This window comes from Octopus sinensis, linkage group LG1 (assembly GCF_006345805.1).
Source record: "Octopus sinensis linkage group LG1, ASM634580v1, whole genome shotgun sequence".
Classification (NCBI taxonomy): domain Eukaryota; kingdom Metazoa; phylum Mollusca; class Cephalopoda; order Octopoda; family Octopodidae; genus Octopus; species Octopus sinensis.
In genome coordinates this window covers 51,931,868-51,959,242 of record NC_042997.1, presented here as the reverse complement: position 1 = coordinate 51,959,242, position 27,375 = coordinate 51,931,868, and the positions used below count along the sequence as shown (strand labels likewise).

The following is a 27,375-nucleotide window of genomic DNA, read 5'->3' as shown; positions in this document are numbered from 1 at the left end:
AAGTTAAATGGTTTAGCAAATTTCAGTAATATTTTTAAAGAGCTTAACTTGTAGATGATTTATATAGAAGAAAATCTACGTTAGATTTGCATTTATACCTAGTTGGAAGTAGCAGTTTATAATCTAGAATCACTTTATATTAGTAGTGTATACAGTAATGCATGCAAGTTAGAGTTCACTGCATAACAACATGGTTCTAGGCTCAGTCCAACTATACAGCACCTTGAAAAACATTTTCTGCTTCAACCTTGAGTTGACCAAAGCCTTGTGATTGAAATATATATTTCTTTATTGCCCACAAGGGGCTAAACATAGAGGGGACAAACAAAGACAGATAAAGGGATTAAGTCAATTACATCGATCCCAGTGCATAACTGGTACTTAATTTATCAACCCTGAAAGGAGGAAAGGCAAAGTCGACCTCGGCAGAATTTGAACTCAGAACGTCACAGCAGACGAAATGCTGCTAAGCATTTCGCCCGGTGCACTAACGTGTCTGCCAGCTAGCCGCCTTGTGATTGAAATATAGCAGACAGAAAATGAAAGTCTGTTAGACTGAGAGCATGGATAGCTTAATGGTTTCTGTAAAAAATGTCCAGTTGTTGGAGGTTTGTGTCCTATTGATGGCACTGTGCTATATCAGTGGCTAAGACACTGCCCAGTTTATCAAACTATAAAAAGGTACCCAGTTCAATTACGCCTGTAGGGAAAAAAACTGAAATTCCAGAAGAAGGCAATGGTAAACAACTTTTATATAGTGCTAAAAGTGTCTTTGTGGATATGGATAGACCCACCATATGTCAAAGATGACTCCATGTTGCCTTCAGCTCATATACAATTATTCATCATCATCATCATCATCGTTTAATGTCCGCTTTCCATGCTAGCATGGGTTGGACGGTTCAACTGGGGTCTGGCAAGCTCGAAGGCTGCACCAGGCCAGTCAGATCTGGCAGTGTTTCTACAGCTGGATGCCCTTCTTAACGCCAACCACTCCGAGAGTGTAGTGGGTGATTTTATGTGCCACCGACACAGGTGCCAGACGAGGCTGGCAGACGGCCACGCTCGGATGGTGTTTTCATGTGCCACCGACACAGGTGCCAGACGAGGCTGGCAGATGGCCACACTCGGATGGTGTTTTTATGTGCCACCGACACAGGTGCGAATGGCCACGCTCGGATGGTGTTTGTTACGTGCCCTCAGCACGGAGGCCAGTCGATGCGGTACTGGCTACGGTCACGTTCGGATGGTTTTCTTATGTGCCACCGGCACTGGTACCACAAGGATACAAATTCCATTGATGTTCATCTATTTTGATTTGGTTTGATTTGATTTGATTTGATTGGAATACTCTTTTTGTGGTTTTAGTTACCTGGCTGCATTCAAACTGAAACATAGTTATGAAGCTTATTGTAACTTCGCACATGGTAATGAGAGAGTTTAATGTTAATACTCGTCTGTTTCTTGAACTGCAGTGCACATTCATCTAAGATTGTACACAATAGAATATCCAAGAGTTGTTTTCAGGAAAGAAGGGAATTTGGGGCATTATGCAACAACCACCAATTCAGGGTTGGTAGCGCTTTCAATACCAAAGTAGGTGCTAATTTCTCCAGAATATTCCGGATGTAGATGACTGCATTTCTCTCCCTTCTTCATTCCAGAATGTTACAAGTTTCAAATGCTTTCAGTAGTGCACCTAGAGTACAGAGATCTATTTTTGACCATTGGATTGTAGTCCCTCCTATGTCCAGGCTGTGATGAGTGGGGAGGTGGTGGTGTTGGTAGTGAAGTACTTGAATCTTGCCTGAATTAAATTCGCTCCAATCTCATCCAAGCTTGTGATTATTTCCGATATATTGATATCATCAGCATAACTAGACAGAGTGGCTGTACTAAAAATGGAGGATAACATCTGTTAGAGTTACTCTAAACAATAACAGTCCCTGAAAAGCTTCCTTGGGCATGCTGTTCTGGATTGACAACCTTTCTGAGAGAGAGTCATTAGGTGCAATTACTCATTTTCTGCGTTTTTAAGAAATCATTTGGTCATTCTCCATTTTCTCACACTACACAAATTGTAAAGTCTGTTTATCCCACAATCAACAATATTAACAAGCTCTTAAAAAGTTCAGGTATACCACATACATTTAACTGCAGAAATAAATTCATTGTTGTGATACTGCAGTGGTAATAATATCTATACATAAATTACACAATATAATGAAACCATACAATATAGAGAACAACAAAGCCAGTTGATATTTGAGGTGTTTTGAGTTGTTTATTCAATCAATAGAACCATATATTCTTTCCATCACTTTTTCTTGCACACACATTTGCATATACACACTTAACATTCCCTTCTCAATCATCTTAAAAATAAAAACAAACAAAAAACAATTAATAAAATCTCAAGATTTGACAATAACACAAAGTTATATCATTTTTTTTTTTAAATCACATATTGTAAAGTAATTGCACACTGATGCTATCACAACAATAACCCTTGTTGATGCTACTGTACTTAGACGCACAAGTCTGTAAACTCGTTTAGATAGTCTTCAATGAATTTTATAAAGGGTTACTCAATGGAATAAGGGAACATAACAGGTATTTTTCCAACTTACTCTGATTCCCTGTTTACTGATAATGTTTTGAGAATAAAATGTACATATTTACAAAGCCAGGTTCAAAGAGGAATGGAAAATCTTTCATCTGGAAAAAAAAAAAGAAAAAAAAAGGAAAATGTTCATATTTGCCAGCAACAAGAATGGAATTGCTATCAGGATGATTTTATTTTTTTAAAAGAGACTCTTGGTCTATTTAAATTTCATTCAAGTTTAAGCAATTTACTGAAATACACCAATTTATTTTCTCCAGTAATTTTCTTTTAATTTCAAATATAAATTCAGTTCTCTCTTGTTAAAAAGAGGATTTACAACTCATATAACAAACAAATTCTAAGCAGAACAATGAAATTTTTATAACAGATTCAAAATATAAAACTATACAACCAAAACAAAAGACAATAAAAACTAACATTATTAATGAGTTCAAAAGTTTCTGTTTTAAAGTTCTTGACTATTTTGAAAGTGATTTCCACTAATGCCCTCACAACAGTCAGTTTTAGAGATATCAAAACTGAACCATGTTGGCTGTGTTTGGTTCCTCTGTTGTATATTCAGTTCCTAACTGCCATATTATCACTTTTCAACTCAAACTCTCTTTATATAGAGCAACTTTTTTTTAATATAGATAATAACTGACAATACTGAGGTGGGATATAGTTGAAAAAGAAATTCAACAAAATATAAGTTTTGAATGAACCATAGTAGGTAAATGTCCAAAAGTTGTATAAAGCCAAGAGAAATTAATGTCATTTCTTCTATTTCAAGATATTTCACAATTTTCATCTGAACACTAAATTGATCAAAACCGATTTCTTTTTCTTTTACAAAGCCATCTATTCATACTAATAATGGAGAACAGTTTATAATCTTGCTTATATTTTTTGGATGGATACACTAAGATATGATTATAAGTAGAAAATGGATATAAATTGAAAAATACTTTGAGAAAACCAGTGAAAATTTTAGGCAACAAAAAGAAAGATACTAGTCTGATTCTAGAGTCACGGAGTAACCCCCAACATATATAAAAAGAAAAAAATACTAAAAATCCTTCTTAATCTGAGACAAATAACCAAACTGTTATGATCAAATCATATGATAAAACTGACTCAAAATTTAGTTTATCTACAAAACTTTACTAATCTCAGTAAATATTAGATGTTTTGTTGCTAAAACTTTCTTAAAGTTGCAATTTCCTCATACATTTTGATAATTCTGAATTACCTAACGGATAGAGTAAATAAATGTGAGAATTTCTTTATATGAATTTCAAGACCAAATAACATTCTACTGACCGTCAGCCACTGGGCCATTGAAAGGAATACGTAATTATGTACTACAGGTGTTTCTAAAGGAGCACCAAACCCATTGCAAATTCGTTACAGCAAAATGATTTCTGACACATAGCAAGTACCTGATGGAAAGGAATACTGAATAATTACGTAGCACCTTATAGTTACACAAGATGCCTTTTGAAATTTGTGGTAGTACATAACTACCAATTCCATTCTGTTTATTCATAGACTTATTTATCACGTAATAAGCAACCTTTGTTACTTGATAATGGAGCTCTAAGTAGCAGTCATCTAATCAGAATTTCTGTCTAATTTCGATATGGGATGTTGTGTACTGGATACACTGATTAATAAACTTGATTATTCTCCTTTTGTGTTACCTATACAGCCTTGTCTATGCTAGAGGCTAACTAAGTGTTTTTACCATAACCATGCAGATCTAACTACACACAAACACACACACACACACACACATTAACTATTAGCAATGGAAGCAGATTTTGTTAAGAATATTAATTTGCACATCCAACTTAACTTAACTGCAGCTTACAGTGTTTAAAACAATACATACAAGCTCATCATCATTCAACATCCATTTTCCATGCTGGCATGAGTGGATGTGCAATATATATAAAATATATAAGCACACATATGTATGCATATATTACACACACATGTATATACACATGTATATACATATATATTTATATGCACATGCACACACACACACACACACACACACACACACACATATATATATATATATATTATATAATCTATTTCAATGAAATGTCTACTTGGTAAAGTTAATCACAGAGGGAGTTTTATACTAGTGCCAAATTTATACAGATAAACATCAACTGTCTTAAATTCATATTAGATTTTTAGGTGGGGTACTCAACCAATATGAATAGTTTGCTTAATAAGTAAGCAAACTACTTTAGCCTAAAATAAATGGCAAAACTACTTAAGTGGAATGTTTTCATACGTGAAAAATATATTGAAATAGAAAAAAAAACTCTGAAAAATAAAGGGATGAAGAGGGACAAAGAAGAAATATTGCAAAAACTTTATAATGCTTATTTAGGAAGTCCTATTGAAGCTTATGAAGATTTTCTAATAACTTGACAAGCAAACTAATGATTGCATCCGTTTGGGAAAATAGCCCAAAACAAAACATTAAATGATTTTTGAAACGAATGAAATAATAATACAAAGAAAATTTAAAAAGAAATTTTACTGAACAAATATTTGATTCAATGAAAATTGTGCCAACTACTCTGTTTACCACAAAGTCCATAATTTCAAAGACTAATATAACTAGTCTAAATTAATATAGGGAAGACATCACAGAATGAAACAAAATTCTGTTCTTTTCATACCATACTATGAACCTTATGAGGAAGGCAACTATTTCCATGCTCACATATGTGCAGACAAGCACTCGCACATGCAAACACATGCATACACATAGAATAGTCATTGTCAAATCAGAAAATCACTGAAATACACAATCCTGAAAGCTAACATTTCTTGACATTTTAGTTTGTCTCCTAGTAGACTGGAATGTATGTGAAAAATGGGTACAAATATATATATATATATAGATATCTTTTATATAAAATGAAACTGCAGTCCAATCTCTTATCTATAGTCTGCACAGTTGAAAAGTAATAATCTTTTTAAATGCTTGTTTTTTAAATTCCATATGAAGAAATAAAAAAAAATTATTCCCTATTTATCTAAAACAGAAATATTCAACAATAAAATATGGCTATTAAAAGTGAAGCAACTGCAAATTTGAAACAATAAGTTATGAAGTTTATGACTAATATTGAAATAATTAAAGAATAAAATAGAGAGGGCCAAATGCTACCAGATTAGCAAAAATAACAAATAAAAAGATATACAGAATAAAAAAAATTATTTAAAATGTCAATAGCCAGGTTTTTATTTTTTTATCTACCAAATTAATAGACAGCAATATTTCTGTGATGTTTTTCACTATTTTCAGATAAAGTTTCAAGTTTTATGCTTAAATACAAAGTTCTAGAAGAACTGTTAAAGTACAAGCTTAATTGATATAAAGTAAAAACTTTGGCAAGAATTAGCTAGATACTCAAGTGGGAATTGTAAAAACTTTGACAGATTTCCCAACTAAGAGAGTAGCAGAGATTAGCTATGATAAGTGCCAAATTAAATATAGTCACAACAGATGCACTTGCTTGCTTTAGGTTTTTCAATGCTTAGTGTATTTTTAAATAACTAAGTCACAGACTTCTATACAGAACAATATGTGTTAATGGGAATTTAAAAAATTGGTGGCTGATGGAATTAGAACTAAACATACCTGACAAAAAAAATCACTTTTGAATCTAGACAATGATTAAGTAATTATTTTGAGAACATAGAACAATTTTTATGCGGGTGAAAATGAAAGAATGAACTTAAATTGGCAAGGTAAACAGCTGAAATATACTAATACAAATTGCTCATTTAAAATTATGAAGTGATCTAGTAATTGCGGAAGAATATCAACACATTTTAATCAACCCAAATGAAATATTAACATTACATATGCTATTAGTAATCAGCACAAATATTCGAAAGGAAAAATATATTTCATTTAGATAACTCTGGGAAAGTCATATTAAAAGAAAAAAAAGAGCCAAGAACTTTCATTTGAATCTGATCTTTTAAAAACTTTCTTTGTTAATTTCAAATTTTAGGCACAATCTGCTAATCTTTAAGATTATCATGTAATAAAACATGATACAAAATTAAAGCATCAGTAACGTTTATTCTATCAATTAACAAAAATTTTCAGTAAAAATGTTTTCTTGATTTGACAGATTTTTTTTTGTGTTGTTGACTTCAAATAAAATTTTTAAAAATTACAACTTAATTAAATAATTTTTCCGGAGAAGACTACAATTTTGTCAGGGAGTAAAGGAATTTAGACATACAAATGTTTTCTTACAAATGTCTTTCAAAGGGATGATCCATTGAAACTGGAAAATTATATTAATGAGGAAAAGTTTCCAACTCATACAATATTTGCTTTTACTGAACATCTAGCAACACTACACCAAATTAACATCTCAAGAGAGGAAAGTAATGGATTAGATCCCAAAGAGAATCAAGTAGTTGGGGTTTTTTTCTACAAAACAAAATATAAATACTAATTTGTAGAAGTAAGTTGGTAGAAGATATTTTAATATATTTTCACAGATATTTCTACACTAAATGCAACTGTTACAACTATTTCACTCTGGTTAGCATGAAGGATATGAAAGAAAGAAACAAACAGCGGTAAATGATGAAATGTGAAAAAGAATCCAAGAAGTAGGCTAACAAATGGTGAAATCAAACAGCTTGGCAACTGACTGATGGAAAATCTATTTACTAATAAATGTCAAAGAAAACAAAATGTCATCGGGATACACAGAAAGAAGGAATAAAAATAAATAAATGCTGGGTGCTGATTCCTTAATTACTAGAGAAATTTGTTCTACAACAAGGGAGAGGATACTGTGACCTATAGATGTTGAGGTGGACAACGGAGAGTTACATAGAAAGATGACAATTTTAAAACTATGATCAAATGTAAAAATAAATCAACCAATAAAGATTTTGTAAAAAAAATATTAAAAAAAAATATATCTTTTTTTAAACCACACACAAAGAACAACTTTCACAAAAATCAAAAGGTTTAAATTTAAAAGTAAAACTTATAATTTTTATATGTAAATATTTTTTAAAGGCTATTTATCTTAGATATCAAGATTGTGATATTCAGGACAGCTAATTCTTTCATTGCCAGAACCTATTTTAAAATACTACAGAATTTTGCAAATATTTGGTTAGGCAAGTCGCAGAATTAATACAGAATATGTTAATTTTTATGCATATAACTATGCATATAAGTGTTCATAAAGAACAGTAACTGTATCAATGTCAAAATTGAGTGTAGTTGTGTAGTAAGGAATTTCTAACAAAACATGCAATCAATCTAATTTTAAAATCTCAAAATTCAACTTACTGAGCTAACATTGCAGTTGAAAATTAAATAAAATCATATTTTTTAAAAATATTATTTTGGTTTTGCTTGAAGACAAAAAATATCAACAATAATGGTTGTTCTTTTGAAACAAATATGGCCAAAACACATAATTGCACCATTGAAAGCAAATGACAATTTAGTTTACAATAATATGAGAATAAATATCAACATTTTCCTTGTGCAATCATTTCTTTCATTAATTACATGCAGTGTAGAAATTTCATAATGAGAAATTCATAGTGTTTGTATTTAAAAAAAAAAATAAATAAGACACTTACTTTTGTTAGCAAATAGGAATAAACTAAGCTACTTAATAAACTGTTGATTACGAGTCTTTGGAGATTTTCTTAAAGAAATGCAGCACAATTGATTAAAAAAAAATGTTCACACATTCCATTGCATACACCAAAATAAAAAATGGTAAAACAAATAAAATTAACAAACAACTGTATATATATATTTTACAAATAATTTTCATATTTATAGTACAAGATTTTTTTAATGAAAATTAAGAGAAAATATATTTTGTAAGTTAAAGATATAGATGTTTGTATAAAACAAAAATTTTAAATAGAAACAAATTTTTAATATCAAATAAATTACAATGTAAAAAAAGGTTTTGTGAAAGAAGAGAGTAAACACACATAGCACTTGGTGTATCTTTCTATTGCAACTTTACATACTCCTGTATTAAACATGAGCTAATAAAAATGAGCACAGAGAATGGTTTATTTACGCTTTTTCTTTTTTAAGAAAGAAGCTAATCCCTCTGAAGAGATTAGTAGATGACCAAACTGAAACAAGAGAACAAAAGGGTAAATAATCACTCCACCCTCTGTGCTCTCCTTAATGCTATGAGTAAAAGAAAAAGAAATTAATATACGTTTAAAAAAAAAACAACAAAAATTAAATAAATAAAATGAAATTGTAGAATATCTTCTGTTTCCATTAAGTCCAGAACTACTGGCCATTACTAGAAACAATGAGAAGGCTTACACAGGACATTAGAGACAAACATTGTAGGGTAAGTAGTGTTCAGTTCTTTGTTTACTTTTTGAAGAAGGTAAGCTACTTTAGATGCTAGGCACCAAAGCTCTAGCACCGGTTCAACATTTGGTATACTGCATAGACTGTTAGCAGATATGGCCTAGTGTAGAGTAAAGCAATATTGAAGGGGTCAAGTGTAGAGTAAAGATGTCATGTTAAATAAACAATCTTCATCACTGGATTACACACATTTTGCGATATTCCGATTCAAATTCATCATCAATTTCTTGTATATCAGGCTCCTTTTCTGATACATCAGGCATAAATTTACTAAATTTGACACCTTGACGTTCATAAAACAAAATGTAGGCAGAATTTCCATCAACTTGCTCCCAAAAGACTTCCTGAAAAGAGACAAAATATATCTGTCAGTGTATATATATATATATATATATATATTTGTATACACACATGCACACAATCAAGCATCAGTATTATAGTAGTAGTAGTGGTGGTGGAATAGCACAATGGATAGGTATAAGAGCAAAGTGATAGGACTGAATGAAATGGTAGAAAGTGAGTGATAAGAAGTTAAGTGGGAAGCAAGATAATAGATTTATGTAGCTATGAGACTGAGAGCAGGAGATTTTCTAATGTTATGCTAAGAGAATGAGACATGTGGAACATTCTTGTGGGATAGTAGTGTACTTAGAGCAAACAGAATGCCTTTGGGGTGAGGTGTGTCAGGAATAACAAAGTTACCCCTACCCTCAGCAACAGTGAAAAAGAAAGATATAGAAATTCAGATAGGTATGGTTTGGCAATATCTTACAATGTGAAAATCAGGGACTGGTTTGCCAATGTCTTACAGTATGAAGATCAGAGACTTGAGGTATTCCAGATTCCTAGACAGAGTATCAGAGAGAATTGAGATACTGTGGGAGAGAAGTGTGAACAGATAGATAATGGTGTGCTTGCACTTACTGATTCTGAAAAGAAAAAGGCATGGGAGTGCTACTATGAAAGGCTATTAAATGTGGAAAATGAATAGGAGAAAGGGAGTTTCCTCAATGCGAACCCAACAAAAGGACCAGCAATTCTAATTGACAGCAATATGATAGATAAGGCAATTAAAGATATGAAAACAGAGAAAGCCCCTAGTCCATCAGGAGCCACTACTGAGATGCTTAAAATATTTGTCAGGAAGGAGTCATCCCAAATGACTGATAAAGCAGTATTATAGTCAGAAGTAATTTAAAATGCATCAAATTGCTGGACAGGTGATGAAAGTTATGGAGAAAGTTATAGACCAATTGATTAGGAAGAGAATTAGACAAGAAGAAATGCAGTTTGGCTTTGTACCAGGGAGAAGCATTGTTGATGTTATCTCCATAGTCAAGCAACTGCAGAGGAAGTATTTAGTTAAGAATAAACCATTGTATTTGGCATTTGTTGACCTGGAGAAAGCCTTCAACAAAGTACCACCCTCTGTGATATGGCAGTCACTGGGAAAGCCAAGGATAGACAAATAGCCTGTGAAAGCTGTACAGGCCATGTACAGGGGTGTTATTAGTAAGGTAAGAGTTAATCATGAGAACAGTGATGAATTTAGTGTAGAGGTAGGTGTTCACTAGGCACCTCCTATCCATCATTGCCTTTCAAGCCATAACAGAGGAATTTAAGACAGGCTACTTGCAGGAACTACTATATGCTGATGATCTTGTTCTCAAAGCAGAATCTTTAACAATTAGGAAAAAATTCCAGGTGTAGAAGCAAAACCTGGAATTGAAGGGCTTTAAAGTTAACTTAGCAAGGACCAATGTCCTAGTAAGCAAGAAAATAGACAGGACCCTACCCTCTTCAAATAAATAGCTTTGCTTGATATGTAGGCAAGGTGTAAGCAGGAATTTCATTCAGTGTACTCAGTGCAAGCCATAGACACATAAGGGGTGCAGTGAAATCACAGGACGTTTAACAGAGAAAGTAGTGTTTGCATATGGAAGATGCACAGGAGCCATAAAAGCTACAAATACATGGAAAATTGATTGTATCAAATGTCCTGGAGGCTCTTAGAGATAGAAATTTCTGTTTCTTAAGTAACCTAATTAGCAGTAGAAGAGGATGATCTGAAAATATAATTGTTAGAATAAGAATTGGGTGAATGTTCAGAGAGCTTTTGCCTCAGTTGGCAACAAAAGGTCTTTCTCTAAGTGAAAGGAAGATTATGTAATGCTTGTGTATGAACAGCTACATAGTAGTGAGGCATAGATCCTAAATGAAGAGGACATGCATAGACTAGAAGGGAATGATGCTAGCATGTTATATGTGCAATGTCAGTGTATATGTACAACTGAATGCTAATGTAATTGAGAGAAAGTTAGGCAAAAGAGGAATTAGATGAAATGGGCAGAAGAAAAGATTATGCTGGTTTGGCCATGTGCTGCATATGGATGAGGGTAGTTGCATAAAGTGCCAATCACTTAAAGTAAATGGAGCTTGTGGAAGAGAGAGATCCTACAAGACATGGGACAAATGCTTGTGTTCACATAAGCTCACTCCCTCTACCAAATCGACATTACCTGTACAGGTACACTATATGTCACATGTCAGATGATGAAATGATCACAGAGCAACATGAAATGAAATATTTTGCTCAAGAACACAATGCAATGCTCAGAATCAAAACCATGATCTCCCAATTGTGAATGCAACAGCCTAACCACTAAGCTATGCACCTATATATGTGTGTGTGGTGGGATGTATCAGGCAGTTATTTTGAGTCTAATTTTAAGACTGTATGGCCATAAATTTTTCAGATGTGCCAGGTCACCATGTGAGAGGTGTCCAAATTTCAAGAAGTAAAAGTAAGTTGAATTGCATAAAATCTAGAGCTTACAGAGAAAAACTAACTTCAGATTTGAATTCAGCATACTCAAATGAGTTAAGAACAAGTGCTGGTATAAATGTAACAAAAACTTTGTTTCCTTTGTGCCAATGTATGCAGGGTATCAAACCTTTAGCTATGATTGTGAAGATTATATTTAAAAATATGTGTGGAGCATCTAAAGTTCATTTACTTCACATTTTTCAGTGATAGATTATGAAACAAAAATCTCCATTTGATCAACTACTCAAATGTAAAATAAATACTATATAATTCAAAAGTAAGAATAAAAGATGGGATAACTACAACTTGAGACAATTGATTGGAATGAAACAACTTACCTTGCAGCTACTGTCATTGTAACAGTACCATCGATTATTAGGATTTTTGGCAAATGCTACATAGTGTCCACCACCAAGAATGCCAGTATGACACTAAAATATAAAAATGGAATACTATAACAAAAAGAAAAAATCAATTGAAAATAAGTCTACATTTAAAAACAGTCTATTTCTTGTAACAAATGTTTTTTTGCTTTTTGGTTTACTAATTACATTGTTAAATCTTTACCTTCAAAACAAATATTTTTCAGAGATGTCTTGATTATTTTGATACTTTACATATATACAAACATGTGCAGAAAACAGACTCCATTAACTGCCAAGGTCACAAGCTAGAGGTAGTAGAGAGCTTCCGGTATCTAGGTGACCAGGTTAGTAGTGGAGGTGGTTCTAAGATTAGGTTGGGCAAAGTTTAGAGAGCTCCTACCCCTGCTGGCAACAAAGGGCCTCTCTCTCAGAGTGAAAGGCAAATTGTTCGATGCCTGTGTGGGAACAGCTGTGCTGCATGGCAGTGAAACATGGGCTGTGACAGCCAAGGACATGCATAGGCTTGAAAGAAATGTAGCCAGTATGCTTCACTGGATGTGCAATGTCAGTGTGCATGTTTGACAGAGTGTAAGCATCTTGAGAGAAAAGTTGGGCATAAGAGGCATCAGATGTGGTGTGCAAGAGAGATGACTGCGCTGGTATGGTCATGTGATGTGTATGGACAAGGACAGTTGTGTAAAGAAGTGCCAATCTCTAACAGTGGAGGGGACCTGTGGTAGAGGTAGACCCAGGAAGATGTGAGATGAGGCAGTGAAGCAAGACCTTCGAACTTTGAACCTTGCAGAGGAAATGGCTAGTGACTGAGATCTTTGGCGATGTACTCTGCTTAAGCAGATCCATCAAGCCAAGTGTACCTGTGCTGGTGGCAGGTAAAAAACAAATCAACCTTTGAATGTCAGGACTCATGGAGGTAAAGTGACTGAGTGCCTTTCAAGCGTTGGGCTTCATGGAGGTAAAGTGACCAAGTTCCTGGGCCGCATGGAGGCAAAGTGGCTGAGTTCCTTTCGAGTGTTGGACCTCGTGGAGGCATTTGACTGAGTTCCTTTTGAATGGGCTTCACAGAAGTGAGGTGACTGAGTTCCTTTCAAGTGGCCAAGATCCTTTCGAGTGTTGGGCCTCATGGAGGCAATGACCAAGACTTTTGGCATTGCCATGCTTGAGAAGAAGACCCATCAAGCCAAGCAAAATCGCAATCATGGCAGATACTGGTGTCACACAAATGGCACCCATGCCGGTGGCACGTAAAAGGCACTCATTACACTCTCAAAGTGGTTGGCCTTGGGAAGGGCATCCAGCTGTAGAAAACAATGCCAAATCAGACTGGATCCTGGCACAGTCTTCCAGCATACCAGCCCAATCAAACCATCTAACCCATGCCAGCATGGACAACGGACATTAAATGATGGTGATGATTGGTTTTCACCTTTTACCTTGATTTCATATCTCTCTTTTCAGATGAGCAAGCCATGTATTCACACCTTCATTCCTGTCCTCCTATCACACTTTCTTATACCTCACACAATTGAGTGGGTTTTGTCTTGTGAGTTACTACGTGATCTCACCATGCTGGTGCCACATTCTGAAGTGGTTAGCATTAATAAGAGTACCCATCTGTAGAAACCATGCCAGAGCAGACATTAGAACTTGGTACAGCCCGTTGACTTGTCTGTTCATGTGAAATCATCCAACCCATGCCATCATGGAAAAAGGGATGTTAAATAATGATGATGATGTGCGACTTTTAATTCTGATGTTTATCATCATCATGTCTGTTTTACTATTGCCATGGATTACACAAGACAAAAAAGAGGAACGTTGCTATTCATTCCTGTCATATGCCATTCTTTTTAAAGAGTTCTCTTTGTGTTACCCTTTGTGTTACAGTTTCTAGCCTAATAACTATTCTCCTTTCACATTATGTAAGCATATTAGCTCCAGCCAATAACTTTAGCCATATTATGAAGTAGACATGACAATTACTAAAATATTGCCAATCTACATAACATCAGGCAACTAGCCAGGCTCACTTCATACAGTTAACAGACTGTCAGACTTTTTACAAATGTTTTACAATATATCTTTTGTTTACATTACCTATATTTCAAATATGTGCTTTATTCTTCTAATAGATATATCTTCAAATCTCATATACCATATAATCTCATAGAAGGTTGTCAATGAGACACCAAGTGTCTTTAATTTTTTTTTTTTTAGTGGACTACATGCAGCCTGTGATGATGTAAAATGAGCTCTGTTATGGAGAGAATTTGGGTATGTAGGTGGTAGGATTGACATAATCAATGATGAATCTAATGTACTGTTTGTACATGACTTGTTTCTGTTGACCAAATGTGGGACCTGGAATATGTATGCTGTTTTGCCTTGTTTGTTTGGTTTTCTAAATATATTATGAAATTGATGTGTTATATGCATCTCTCAATAATTTTGTTCTTTTTGTGTATGTCATATATTTGTGTTTCTTAGTGTAATAGTAGATTACATCTAATATTCTATTTTAAATCTGTTGTTTTTAAGTCAGGTTTCTCGGTAATTGATGTAGAGTTGGAGTAGTTTCATAGCAGTGGAAATGTGAATATGATGTCATTTTTAAAACTGTGATAATTTTTCTTTGTTGCCAGATTCTTAAGGTTTGACAAAAAAAAAAAACATTCTTCAAGCTTGAGGTGTTTCAAATGTATATTTGTTATTTTGTCAGCCCTGGCTCTCATGCTGGTGGCACATAAAAAGCACCAACAAAACATGGCTAATGCCAGTAGCTCCTGACTGGCTCCAGTGCCAGCAGCACATAAAAAGCACTATCCAAACGTGATTGATGCCAAGCCCGCCTGACTGGGTCGTGTGCCAGTCGCACATAAAAAGCACCCACTACACTCTCGGAGTGGTTGGTGTTAGGAAGGGCATCCAACTGTAGAAACATTGCCAGATCAGATTGGAGCCTGGTGTAGCCACTGGCTCTCCAGACCTCAGTCAAACCGTCCAACCCATGCCAGCATGAAAAACAGACATTAAACGATGAAGATGATGATGATGACTGTATCTTTTTGTAGAGATTAGAGTTGCATTATAGGTGAATGATATGAATCTTGCATTTTGTGTTTTTGCCTTTGTGTAGTTTTTGGTGGCTGATCTTTTGTAAGTGTTTGATAAGTGAATTTGCTTGCTGTTACAGTGTGGGTATGTTACTTGAGGTTGAAATTGTGACATGAAGTTGTATGTGATTGTTGTTAGGGTTACTGTTACTACTAATTACTTTACTTTGCATTTTACTACTTTTTGTGGTTTATACTGAATACAATTTTTGCCAGCTTTCTGATTTTCTCTGATTTAAAGAATTGTATCACAAAAGCAATTTCAATTCAAAAATGAGTATTAATCAAGTCTCTGTTCTCCTCTCTATCATTTCAACTTAATCCTTAAACCAATAGTCAGTTCAGAATTGGATCATCATCATCATCGTTTAACGTCCGTTTTCCGCGCTAGCATGGGTTGGACGGTTCGACCGGGGTCTGGGAATCCAGGGGCTGCACCAGGCTACAGTCTGATCTGGCAGAGTTTCTATAGCTGGATGCCCTTCCTAATGCCAACCACTCCGCGAGTGTAGTGGGTGCTTTTTACGTGCCACCAGCACAGGTGCCAGGGGGGGGTCCGGCATCAGCCACGATCAGTTGGAGCTTTTAACGTGCCACCGGTACGGAAGCCAGCCAAGGCGGCGCTGGCAACGGCCACGTTCGGATGGTGCTTTTTATGTGCCACCAGCACAGAAGCCAGTCGGGGCGGCGCTGGCATTGGCCACGTTCGGATGGTGCTATTTATGTGCTACCGGCACAGAAGCCAGTCGAGGCGGTGCTGGCAACGGCCACGTTCGGATGGTGCTTTTTATGTGGATCATGCTAGCTTCATTTCTTTCAAGTCTACGCATGTCCTCTGCAGTCACAGCCCATGTTTCACTACCGTGAAGCATGGCAGTTCGCACACATGCATCATACAATCTACCTTTCACTCTGAGCGAGAGACCCTTTGTCACCAGTAGGAGCTTTCTGAACTTTGCCCAAGCTATTCGTATTCTAGTGGTGACACTCTCTGAGCATCCACCTCCACTACTAACTTGGTCACCCAGGTAGCGGAAACTATCAACTACTTCTAGTTTCTTCCCCTGGAGTGTGATGGAATCTGTTTTCTGAGTGTCTGTGGTGTCTATTGTCCCTGTGCATCTGCCGCACATGAAAGCTATCTTATCAGTTAATTTCCCTTTGATGTTGCTGCACCTCTTATGCGTCCATAGCTTACACTGGGTGCATCTTATGGAGTTTCTACCTACACCTTTCCTACAGATCGAGCAGGGCCACCTGCCCGATGGGGTGTGTGCTGAGTTCGCCTTTCTGCTTACTTTGGTCTTTGCTACATTTACTCTAAGGCCCTTTGATTCTAACCCTTGCTTCCACACCCGAAATTTCTTTTCTAGTTCTGGTAGTGATTCTGCTATGAGAGCCAGGTCATCAGCATAGAGGAGCTCCCAGGGGCATCCTGTTTTGAATTCCTCTGTTATTGCCTGGAGGACTATGATGAATAAAAGGGGACTGAGGGCTGAGCCTTGGTGTACACCTACTTCTACCCGGAATTCTTCACTATATTCGTTGCCAATCCTGACCTTGCTGACAGCCTCTCTGTATAGAGCCTGTACAGCCCTTATTAGCCATTCATCAATCTCCAGTTTCCGCATCGACCAGCAGATAAGGGATCGGGGAACCCTGTCAAAGGCTTTCTCCAAGTCCACAAAAGCTACGTAGAGGGGTTTATCTTTAGCTAGGTACTTCTCCTGCAGTTGTCGGACCAGGAATATAGCATCAGTGGTGCTTCTACCCGGCACAAAACCGAACTGCATCTCATCTAAGCAAATTCTCTCCCTAATGAGATGGGTTATGACCCTCTCTGTGACCTTCATCACCTGATCCAACAGTTTAATACCCCTGTAGTTATTTCTGTCTAGAGCATCACCGTTACCCTTGTAGCAGTTGACTATGGTGCTGCTACGCCAGTCATTGGGTATGACTCCATTATGAACTACCTGGTTTACAATGAGGGTGACTAGGCCATAGCCCACATAGCCAGCTGTTTTAAGCATCTCAGCAGTGATTCCTGATGGGCCGGGGGCTTTACCTGGTTTCATATCGTTAATTGCCTTAACTACAAGGGAGCTGTCTATTCGGATAGCTGGTCCCTCTACTGGGTCAACATTTGGCAGGCTCTCCTCCTTCCATTCATTCTCCTCATTCAGCAGTCTTTCATAATGGCTTCTCCAAGCCTCTTTCTTTTCACCAACATTAAGAGCAAGTGTCCCATCATCCATGCGGACACATTTCTCTCATGTAACATCACTATTTTCTCTCACACACTGTCTGGCAATCCGAAATACCTCAGCTCTTTGGTCCTCACGTCGCTGGACATTGGCAAACTTCTTGTTTTCTGCTACATCTTTGGCTATGTATACCTGCCGCCCAGCCTCCCTTTTGGCTACCTGGTACAGTTCCCTGCTACTCCCATCCCTCCAGGCTTTCCAGGCCTGTTTCTTTGCACTAATGGCTTTGTCTACTGTGCTATTCCACCACCACGTAACTCTAGGTCTGGAAGGGACTTTGCACCATCCACAGACTTGGTCTGTGGCACTCAGCAAGCTGTTCCGTAGGAATTCCCAGCTACCTTCTATGTCCGACGTCTGAAGCTCCTCCTCCCTCTCATCAAATTTCTTGATGAGGATGTCCCTAAATCTCTGACCATGTGACGGGTTCTTTAGCTTCCAAATCCTTCTTTTCTGGATTGGTTTGTTTCTTGGAGTCCTTCTGGCGTAAGGGATACATTCTTCACCCGGGAGGGTCTTTGTATTTAAGAGCGACCCTGCAACCCGCTGTCTGGTGAGAATGAAGTCTATTTGGCTAGCGATGTCTATTTGGTGAGGATGAAGTCTATTTGGATGTCAGTAAATTTTTCAACCTACCATAATCAATACTGTAAGAAGTATGTAATCCCAGCATTTATACCATTCTAATGTATATAAATGAATCTTCACCCAAAGGTATCTAACCTTAGTTTCACTATTGTCCTTTTGACTAGAAACAAAGGATCCATATTTAAGCAGAGGACAAATGAGAAGTTCTAACATTCAACTGACTCTAATGAATTGACTACAACCAAAAATTAAAACTAAACTTAGTTCTCAGTTCACAAAGAGTTTAATGTTTGCTTCATGGCAGTTGGCCATTGAAAGAGTGGCTTCAAATATTTTGATGATCACTTCTTGTAATCACCCAGGGAAATTTCCAACTAATCTTAAATAAAAGAACACTCAACAAAAACTTTATAGAATTTCAATGCATGCACATTTCAGTTTTTAAATAGGTTTACTCACTGAGACAGCATAAAGATCATAGCGAACATTGTTGTCATCACAGTCAGAGTCTGGACTTAAAGCTGAGCAGTTTTTTTCTTTTGATTGGTTTTCTATTTCTTTAACATCAATGTACTTTGAAAATGAATCACCATTAGTCAATGGTTGGTGCAGTTCTTGCATTGATTCTTTGCTGTTGCTGTGCATTACCCGCTGTCGTTTGCAGCTACTGCTATTTTCAACAGAATCTACAATATCAACAAATAATTCAATAAACAATAAAATATTAAACTCACACACACAGGCAAAAATATAAAAGAGATGTTACTAAAATGTAAGTGAGCAACTTATAAATACAGGTTATTATTGGAACTATACAAAACACAGTACAGGATTTCATTGGTTTTATTTATATAAATGCGCATTTTTTTCAAGCTTTTATATCAACATTTATGAACAATAATGTACTTGGTTACAGATTTGCAGTAGGTCAATCATTCATTCAGTGCATTTTTATTATGTGAGAGTGACAAAGGAGTATCAGAAGTTTAGCAGTCTTCAAAGAGCACAAATTATTTTACTGATGCATACAACCTTTGCCAATGTAGATCAGTATAAAATCGAAATATACACATATTTATTTGATGGGCATCAACACTCATAGAGTGCTATTCAGTAGGATCAAATATGGAATTATGCAGTTTCAAAGTGGACTTCTTAACCACACAATCATGAATGGTTGTGTAACAAATAACTGTCCCACCAGAATAACAAAAGCAGGTAGGCTTTCACATCTTGAAAGGAAGAGCGGATGGCAAAAACTGTGATGACAGCAAATCAAAATGTGCCGCAGCTTGGGAGTCAGCTGGATGTAAGAATCTATTATAGAAAATAGTTTGTACAAATGGAACCAACCAGTCAATGTTTTGTCTACTTCCAAATGATGTTGTGTGGAGTGACAATGTGAAATGTTCTAGGTGTGGAGAGAATTCATTGTTTGATTATATTCAAGTAAGATACATGTCATTCCTAACAGAATAAATCTGTACCACAACCAGATCCTGAACATCCATGATATTGCATTCAAACAATATGGAACAATTATCAATGTGAGTAGAATATACAACAGTGTTTCCTAGGGAATATCACAATATTTATCTTATTTTAACCAACCCTTTCTCTTAATAGTTCTATTTACACAACTCTATAGCTACTCATTGTTCCTTTAACTACACCTTTCTAAATAAAAGTTTTATACTCTTATATAAACCATTATTGGGAAAGACAAATACTGACAATATAAACAAAACTAAACACATTAACTAAATTGTACTTATTCAATGTAACAAACAGCATTCATGTAAAGAACTCTACATAAATATGTGATAAAAAGTAAATATACTGAGTAAGTTAATAATATAAAAACTACAAAAAGGGAGGAACAAACAAGAATAATTTTAGTTTAACATGTTTTGAATGATGAAAATTCTTTTTTGTATGATATAAAGATAAGTGAAATATAAAAAAAAATAATTTAAATTACAACTGAAACAATTTTCTTATCAGAAATAAACTGCATTACAATCTGAAAACCAAATACTATTTACCTGAATTGGAGCAAGGCTGTATGCAATTTTCTACATGATTAGAAACAGGTTCTTTTTGAATGGTAGGAATGGTTGGAAGGGAACTAGATTCATTAGCAAAATTACTACTTTCATGGTTGGTGACTCCATTTTTAATTACATTACGATTGCATTGGTCTTCTTCACTAATATTGGTCAGTTCTATATGATCAGTGCTTATTTTCTTGTACTGTCTGGCACGAGGTGCTATATAAGAACTAGGATCAAAGTCTTTGAAAGGAAACTTGACAATTTTATGAGATTTAACCCAGCGCCCATTTAAACACTGGAAGCGTTTCAAATTTATAATCTGAAGAAGAAAAAGAAAAAACAAATGAAAAATGCATTTAAACTTTGTTATTTCTCAAGAAATAATTATTTAGGGTAGTAAGTAATGACAATAAAATGATAGAATTCAAGAATAGCAAAGAGTAATATAGAAATAAAATTAGAAATATTTAATTGTTATTTTGTCTAGTCCATGATACCAGTATTTGACAGACATAATATTTTAATAAAGAGATATAAAAATTTGAATTAATAGGCATGCAATAATAATAATAATACAAACTAGCTCAACTCAATAATGATTTACACTAAATTAAATTCAACATGTTATATGCATGTAAGAGACAGCAATTAATGAATAATCACAGTAATTAAACAAGTAATTATTTTCACAGAATTTCATACTCCAAAAATTTCTGAAATTATGTTTGATATCCGTGCTAGTGCAGCGCTAAGAGCACCATCTGAGCATGATCGTTGCCAGAGTGGCTAACTGGCTTCCGTACCAGTGGCACGTAAAAAGCACTATTCGAGCATGATCATAAAAAGCACCATTCGAGCTGGCAAAAACATTAGCATGCCGGGTGAAATGTGTAGCCGTATTTCGGCAGCCATTATGTTCTGAGTTCAAATTCCACCGAGGTTGACTTTGCCTTTCGTCCTTTCAGGGTTGATAAATTAAGTACCAGTTATGCACTGGGGTCGATGTAATGGACTTAATCCGTTTGTCTGTCCTTGTTTGTTCCCTCTGTGTTTAGCCCCCTGTGGGTAGTAAAGAAATAGATCATTACCAGCATCGCCTTACTGGCACGTGAAAAAACATTTGAGTGAGGTCGTTGCCAGTGCCGCTGGACTGGCTCTTGTGCAGGTAGCACATAAAAAGCACCATTTGAGCGTGGCCGTTGCCAGTACTGCCTGACTGGCCCTCGTACTGGTGGCACATAAAAGCACCCACTACACTCTCAGAGTGGTTGGCATTAGGAAGGGCATCCAGCTGTAGAAACTCTGCCAGATCAAGATTGGAGCCTGGTGCAGCCATCTGGTTCGCCAGTCCTCAGTCAAATCGTCCAACTCATGCCAGCATGGAAAGCGGATGTTAAACGATGACGATGATTCAAAAATATGGTGGAAATTAACTCAAAGTAATAAGCTCAGGAAATGAACTTGAAGACATAAAATATATTGGAGAAATTAATTACGTATTCAAATTTTTACTTACTAAAATAGGTGGTAATCGCCAAATGTCAAGCTTTTTTGATGCTAAACAGTGTTTATTGCATTTGGAGCAGCAGTAGAGTTCATCTTCCCCAAGCTCTTCTTCTTTAGTAAATGCTTGAAGGCACGTGTCAAGATCAATGGGTTCTGTTTGTAGTCTGCGACTTTCCTCTACACTACGATGCTCTTGAATAAACTGATAGGAAAGGAAACAAAAACATTTGAGAACGTCTTTTGCTCATTTTTAACTAAAATCATATTTTGATTTGAAATATAAGATGTATTCAACAATTTGCAATAGCAGATAAATTTTAAATATTTCTCAAAGTAATATATATCTGTAAATATTGCAAATAACTTCATCATGCACAAAATAATGAATTAAGGTTTTAGTGAGTTATCAGCCTTCAATAATTTTTATTTATCCTTTAGTGGAATTCTCTCAAAAGAATTTAAGATTTGCTGTCTCATAGGTATATGTACATGCAAACAAATTGGCTCTATATCAGACTCAATATGGAAGTTTAGGGAAACACAGAGAGTTGATTCAGTTGCATGAGAATGCTAGAAAAGGTACCTGTACACCTTCTTTACATTGATGGGGAGGTGCTCAATATTATCTAGATAATGCAAGTAATAGGATCGCAAGAGAGGAAATTGAAAATCAGGCAAGTTAATGAAGGTTAACTTTTAAAAAGTGTCAAGTGCATTGATAATAATTCACCAGAAGTAAATAATTTGCTTCTAAACAGAGAAGCTGGAAAGAACTGAGAGTGATTTGTTAGATGTGCAACATGAAATGTGTAAAGCTTGAAATGAAAGCAGATAATACAGAGAACAGGAACCAAGTACAACTTAGAATGAGCTAGATCAGACCATACAAACAAGTCTCAGACATGACACTATGTAAGACATAGAAAAACAGAAGCACATTGTTGTGGGAAAACCAATGTTAAACCAATAGTAATAATTTTGTTGCAATCTTTGTATCTTGAGTGGTTTTTAGTTTTACTTCAGAACACAAAATGGTGAAAGGGCTTGAAAGTGTATAAATCAGTTTACATACATTTTCAAAGAACAATGATTTAAATAAGCAAAATAGCTAGTTCTAAAATCTCAAGAAGGGATCAGAGTAATAACTATACTAACAAGTCAATCACCACATCAAAGTGACTGTTTTATGTTACTATTAGTGTAACCCCAGGCAGGTTGATAACCTGCTGGCAGACGATCTGTCTGGGGTTAAAATAGTAGTAATATGGAACAGTCACTTTGATGTAGTGATTGACTTTATTTGTTAATGATTTAAGTGATATCAAATAAAATTTTACAGCAAAAGACTGAACAATTTGATAGACATAAATATTAACTGAAAACATTGAATAAGTGAAACAAAAGTGATTATAATTCCACTGAAGACCTTAAGTAACTAAAAAGAGTTTAATTTGATTTATTTACCTTCTCATTGCTTGTTTGGTATCGCAGATGCAAAGCTGTAGGTTCCCAGTCAATAGCCACAAATGAGCTCCCAAAGTTAAATACGTTTGTATTACAGTCAATTACACAGCCTCGGCAGAACCTATAGCAGAAAGAACATTCATTGACAATATCAGTGACATAGTTTCAAATAATAATTACTCAACGATATGCAATATCAAAGCATTAAAAAATGCTAACAAGTTTGAAATATTATTCTTAAAGCAACAATATTTGTTAAATTTGTGATTTTAAATAAAGTCAAAAGATAAAGTTAAATTGTACTCATTGACATAAATTGAGATATATGTTAAAGTTTAAAACAAAAATTGATTATCTAGAGGTAATTCAAAATGAATTGACCAAAGTATATTGGACAAGCAATTCAAGTTTTCATTCATACATCCCTACTTCAACACATTTAATGAAGGTACATTTCATTGGTGAGGTAAGAATAAGACCAAAATATATCCTAAGTTGTAGGAAAACAAAAATAATATTAGTTATTGTTTAATAATGGTTTTCTTCACTGCATAATTATTTCTAATACGTTTTTAATGCTCACTCCATTTTTAATGCTCACACCAATACAGCAAAAGTTATTTGATTCCAAAGCTTATATGCATGTAGCCAATATAGTAAATTTGGAACAAAAAGAATGTTGCTAAAGGTTATGAATTAACAGTACTTTTTGAGTGATTAAAACACAATACAAAATTATTTTAGAATTTCTGACATCAATAAAATTTAGTATCTGAACAAGGTTACTTACTTGTACCAAGGACACCAGGCACAGGCAAAACCATCTTTCTGAACCACTTTAAGTGTAAATGGATATTCATAGCCAAGACTGTCATCACTAAAAAGTAATTGATAATTTAGTAATTTGCCCTGTAGCAAATGTTGTTTCTGCTTTAAAACCACAAAATATCTTCCATTTAGAAATTAATGTGCAGGATAAAATAAATCAGAAATATTAAATTTCTAAATCTCTCAGAGATATGTACGGTGGTGGGGCGATAGAATGGTTGTATACTGTCAATCTAACGTGAACGTGACAGTAGGGGGTTACACCACTGCTGTTTAGGGGTAGAGCTAAACAGCGGTGGTGTAACCCCCTACTGTCACGTTCACGTTAGATTGACAGTATACAACCATTCTATAAAATAAATCGAAATTTTATAAAAATAGTAATTTAATATAATACTACTTGTGTATGTGTGTGTGCATATATATATATATATATATATATATATATATATATAAAGGGAAAGGCTCTCATAGCAGAATCACTACCGGAACTAGAAAAGAAATTTCGGGTGTGGAAGCAAGGGTTAGAATCAAAGGGCCTTAGAGTAAATGTAGCAAAGACCAAAGTTATAGTAAGCAGAAAGGCGAACTCAGCACACACACACCCTCAGGCAGGTGGCCCTGCTCGATCAGTAGGAAAGGTTTAGGTAGAAACTCCATAAGATGTACCCAGTGTAAGCTATGGACGCATAAGAGGTGCAGTAACATCAAAGGGAAATTAACTTATAAGATAGCTTTCATGTGCGGCAGATGCACAGGTACAATAGACACCACAGATTCTCAGAAAACAGATTCCATCACACTCCAGGGGAAAAAACTAGAAGTAGTTGATAGTTTCCGCTACCTGGGTGACCAAGTTAGTAGTGGAGGTAGACGCTCAGAGAGTGTCGCCACTAGACTACGAATAGCCTGAGTAAAGTTCAGAAAGCTCCTACCCGTACTGGCGACAAAGGGTCTCTCGCTCAGAGTGAAAGGTAGATTGTATGATGCATGTGTGCGAACTGCCATGCTTCACGGTAGTGAAACATGGGCTGTGACTGCAGAGGACATGCGTAGACTTGAAAGAAATGAAGCAAGCATGCTCCGCTGGATGTGTAATGTCAGTGTGCGCGCATGACAGAGGGTAAGCACCCTGAGAGAAATGCTGGACATAAGAAGCATCAGATGTGGTGTGCAAGAGTGACACTTGCAATGGTATGGTCATGTACTGCGGATGGATGAGGAGAGATGGGTGAAGAAGTGCCGCTCCCAAACAGTTGAAGGTATCAGGGGAAGAGGTAGACCCAGGAAGACATGGGATGAGGTAGTCAAGCATGACCTCAGAGCTTTGGGCCTCACAGAGACATTGACGAAGGACCGAGATCTCTGGAGATATGCTGTGACTGCAAAGACCCAGACTGCTTCCTGCACCAGTCCCGCATAGCCCCTGCCCATTCAAAGTACCTTGGATTCCAGAACATCCCGCTGTGCTTGAGGAGACCTATTGAGTCAAGTACATTAACATCGAAATAAATATCAATGGAAATGGTAGTCGTGATACCTGTGCTGGTGGCACATAAAAAGCACCATCCGAACGTCGCCGATGCCAGCACCGCCTCGACTGGCTTCTGTGCCAGTGGCACATAAAAAGCACCATCCGAATGTGGCTGATGCCAGCGCCGCCTTGACTGGCTTCCATGCCAGTGGCACGTTAAAAGCACCAACCGATCGTGGCCGATACCAGACTCCCCTGGCACCTGTGCCAGTGGCACGTAAAAAGCACCCACTACACTCGCGAAGTGGTTGGCGTTAGGAAGGGCATCCAGCTGTAGAAACACTGCCAGATCAGACTGGAGCCTGGTGCAGCCCCTGGCTTCCCAGACCCTGGTCGAACCATCCAACCCGTGCTAGCACGGAAAACGGACATTAAACGATGATGATGATGATGATGAAAGGGAAAGTTTATGAAAATAAACAAAAGACGAAGGCAGGTGGAGTACAAACAAACAAATGTAATAGTATAGCGCTCAGGAATAGAAAAAGTCTTTTATGTTTCGAGCCTATGCTCTTCAAGAGAAAGATACACAGAAAAAAACAAGGAGAGAAAAAAAAATGTGTGTAGTAGCTAACGATCTATCATGGCATCTTGACATAAAATAATAATAATATTAGGGAGTATAACTCCAAACTTACAGGGGAAAAAAATCAATTTAGTATTAAATCAAATTTCACAATATAAATATATAATATATATATAAATTAGAGAAAACCCACTATTATGTAATTGTCTTTCAACTTATTATATAATGTTTATTTATTCATTTTTTGTACTTTTTGTGATCTAGATATATGTTTTAAAATATATTTTATTTTTCCTATATGATATGGTTTATGTCTTATCTTGAATTACATAATAGTGGTTTTTCTCTAATTTATATATATATATATATATCATCATTTAACATCCACCGTCCATGCTGGCATGAGTTGGACAGTTTGGTCAGAGCTGGCAAGCTAGGGAACTGCACCAGACTCCAATCTGATTTGACATGACTTTTATGGCTGGATGCCCTTCCTAATGCCAACCACTTTACAGAGTATGCTGGGTGCTTTTACATGGCACGACACAGGCACATGGTGCTGCACGGGCTCTTTTACATGGCACTGCATTGACACTTTTACATGACACCACATGGGCACTTTTACAGATGTGTGGACAGACAAACAAAAGAGGCACTCAACACATTGAGTAGGAGTTATAGATATTATTATCTAAAACAGTTTGATTCAGCTCCATGCACCTTATAATTTCATAAGCTTTTTACAGAAACCTAGTTCATTGGATTTAATTCATTGATATAAAACTACCACTTTCATCTAAATATCATCATCATAATATCAATTTTGTACAGTATAAACAGAATAGATTTCAGTAAGTTACACACAGGCATATTTTCCTGCTACAGTAAAAATAAAAAGCAAAACTGAAGTGAGGTGGCTTGCTTAGGGATGCAACAGAAATAGTATAGAATGGCCTTAGTATCTTAACCTTATCACATTAAATTTTATATATGGTGTCTATATATTTTATATAGGCGCAGGAGTGGCTGTGTGGTAAGTAGCTTGCTAACCAACCACATGGTTCCGGGTTCAGTCCCACTGCGTGGCAGCTTAGGCAAGTGTTTTCTGCTATAGCCCCGGGCCAACCAATGCCTTGTGAGTGGATTTGGTAGACGGAAACTGAATGAAGCCTGTCGTATATATGTATATATATGTATATATGTGTATGTGTGTGTGTGTTTGTCCCCCTAGCATTGCTTGACAACCG

General features: G+C 35.9%; 1 protein-coding gene across 3 annotated transcripts in view; it reads right to left on the bottom strand.

Moving 5' to 3' along the window:
- Nucleotides 1-2,258: 2,258 nt before the first annotated feature.
- The window catches only part of LOC115232624 (ubiquitin carboxyl-terminal hydrolase 32), a 166,547-nt gene continuing 141,430 nt past the window's right edge, over nucleotides 2,259-27,375 (bottom strand). For 2 of the 3 annotated variants that reach the window (XM_036500817.1, XM_036500816.1), the window contains exons 28-34: nucleotides 24,031-24,117; nucleotides 23,241-23,361; nucleotides 21,787-21,978; nucleotides 20,262-20,589; nucleotides 18,676-18,902; nucleotides 12,204-12,296; nucleotides 8,556-9,382 (exon numbers count right to left, since the gene is read on the bottom strand). In XM_036500817.1, the coding sequence (XP_036356710.1) occupies nucleotides 9,212-9,382; nucleotides 12,204-12,296; nucleotides 18,676-18,902; nucleotides 20,262-20,589; nucleotides 21,787-21,978; nucleotides 23,241-23,361; nucleotides 24,031-24,117 (1,219 nt within the window). In that variant the 3' untranslated portion in view covers nucleotides 8,556-9,211. Of the gene's footprint in view, nucleotides 2,719-8,555; nucleotides 9,383-12,203; nucleotides 12,297-18,675; nucleotides 18,903-20,261; nucleotides 20,590-21,786; nucleotides 21,979-23,240; nucleotides 23,362-24,030; nucleotides 24,118-27,375 lie in introns of those variants that run through there. The other variant, XM_029802624.2, reaches the window with a different exon arrangement.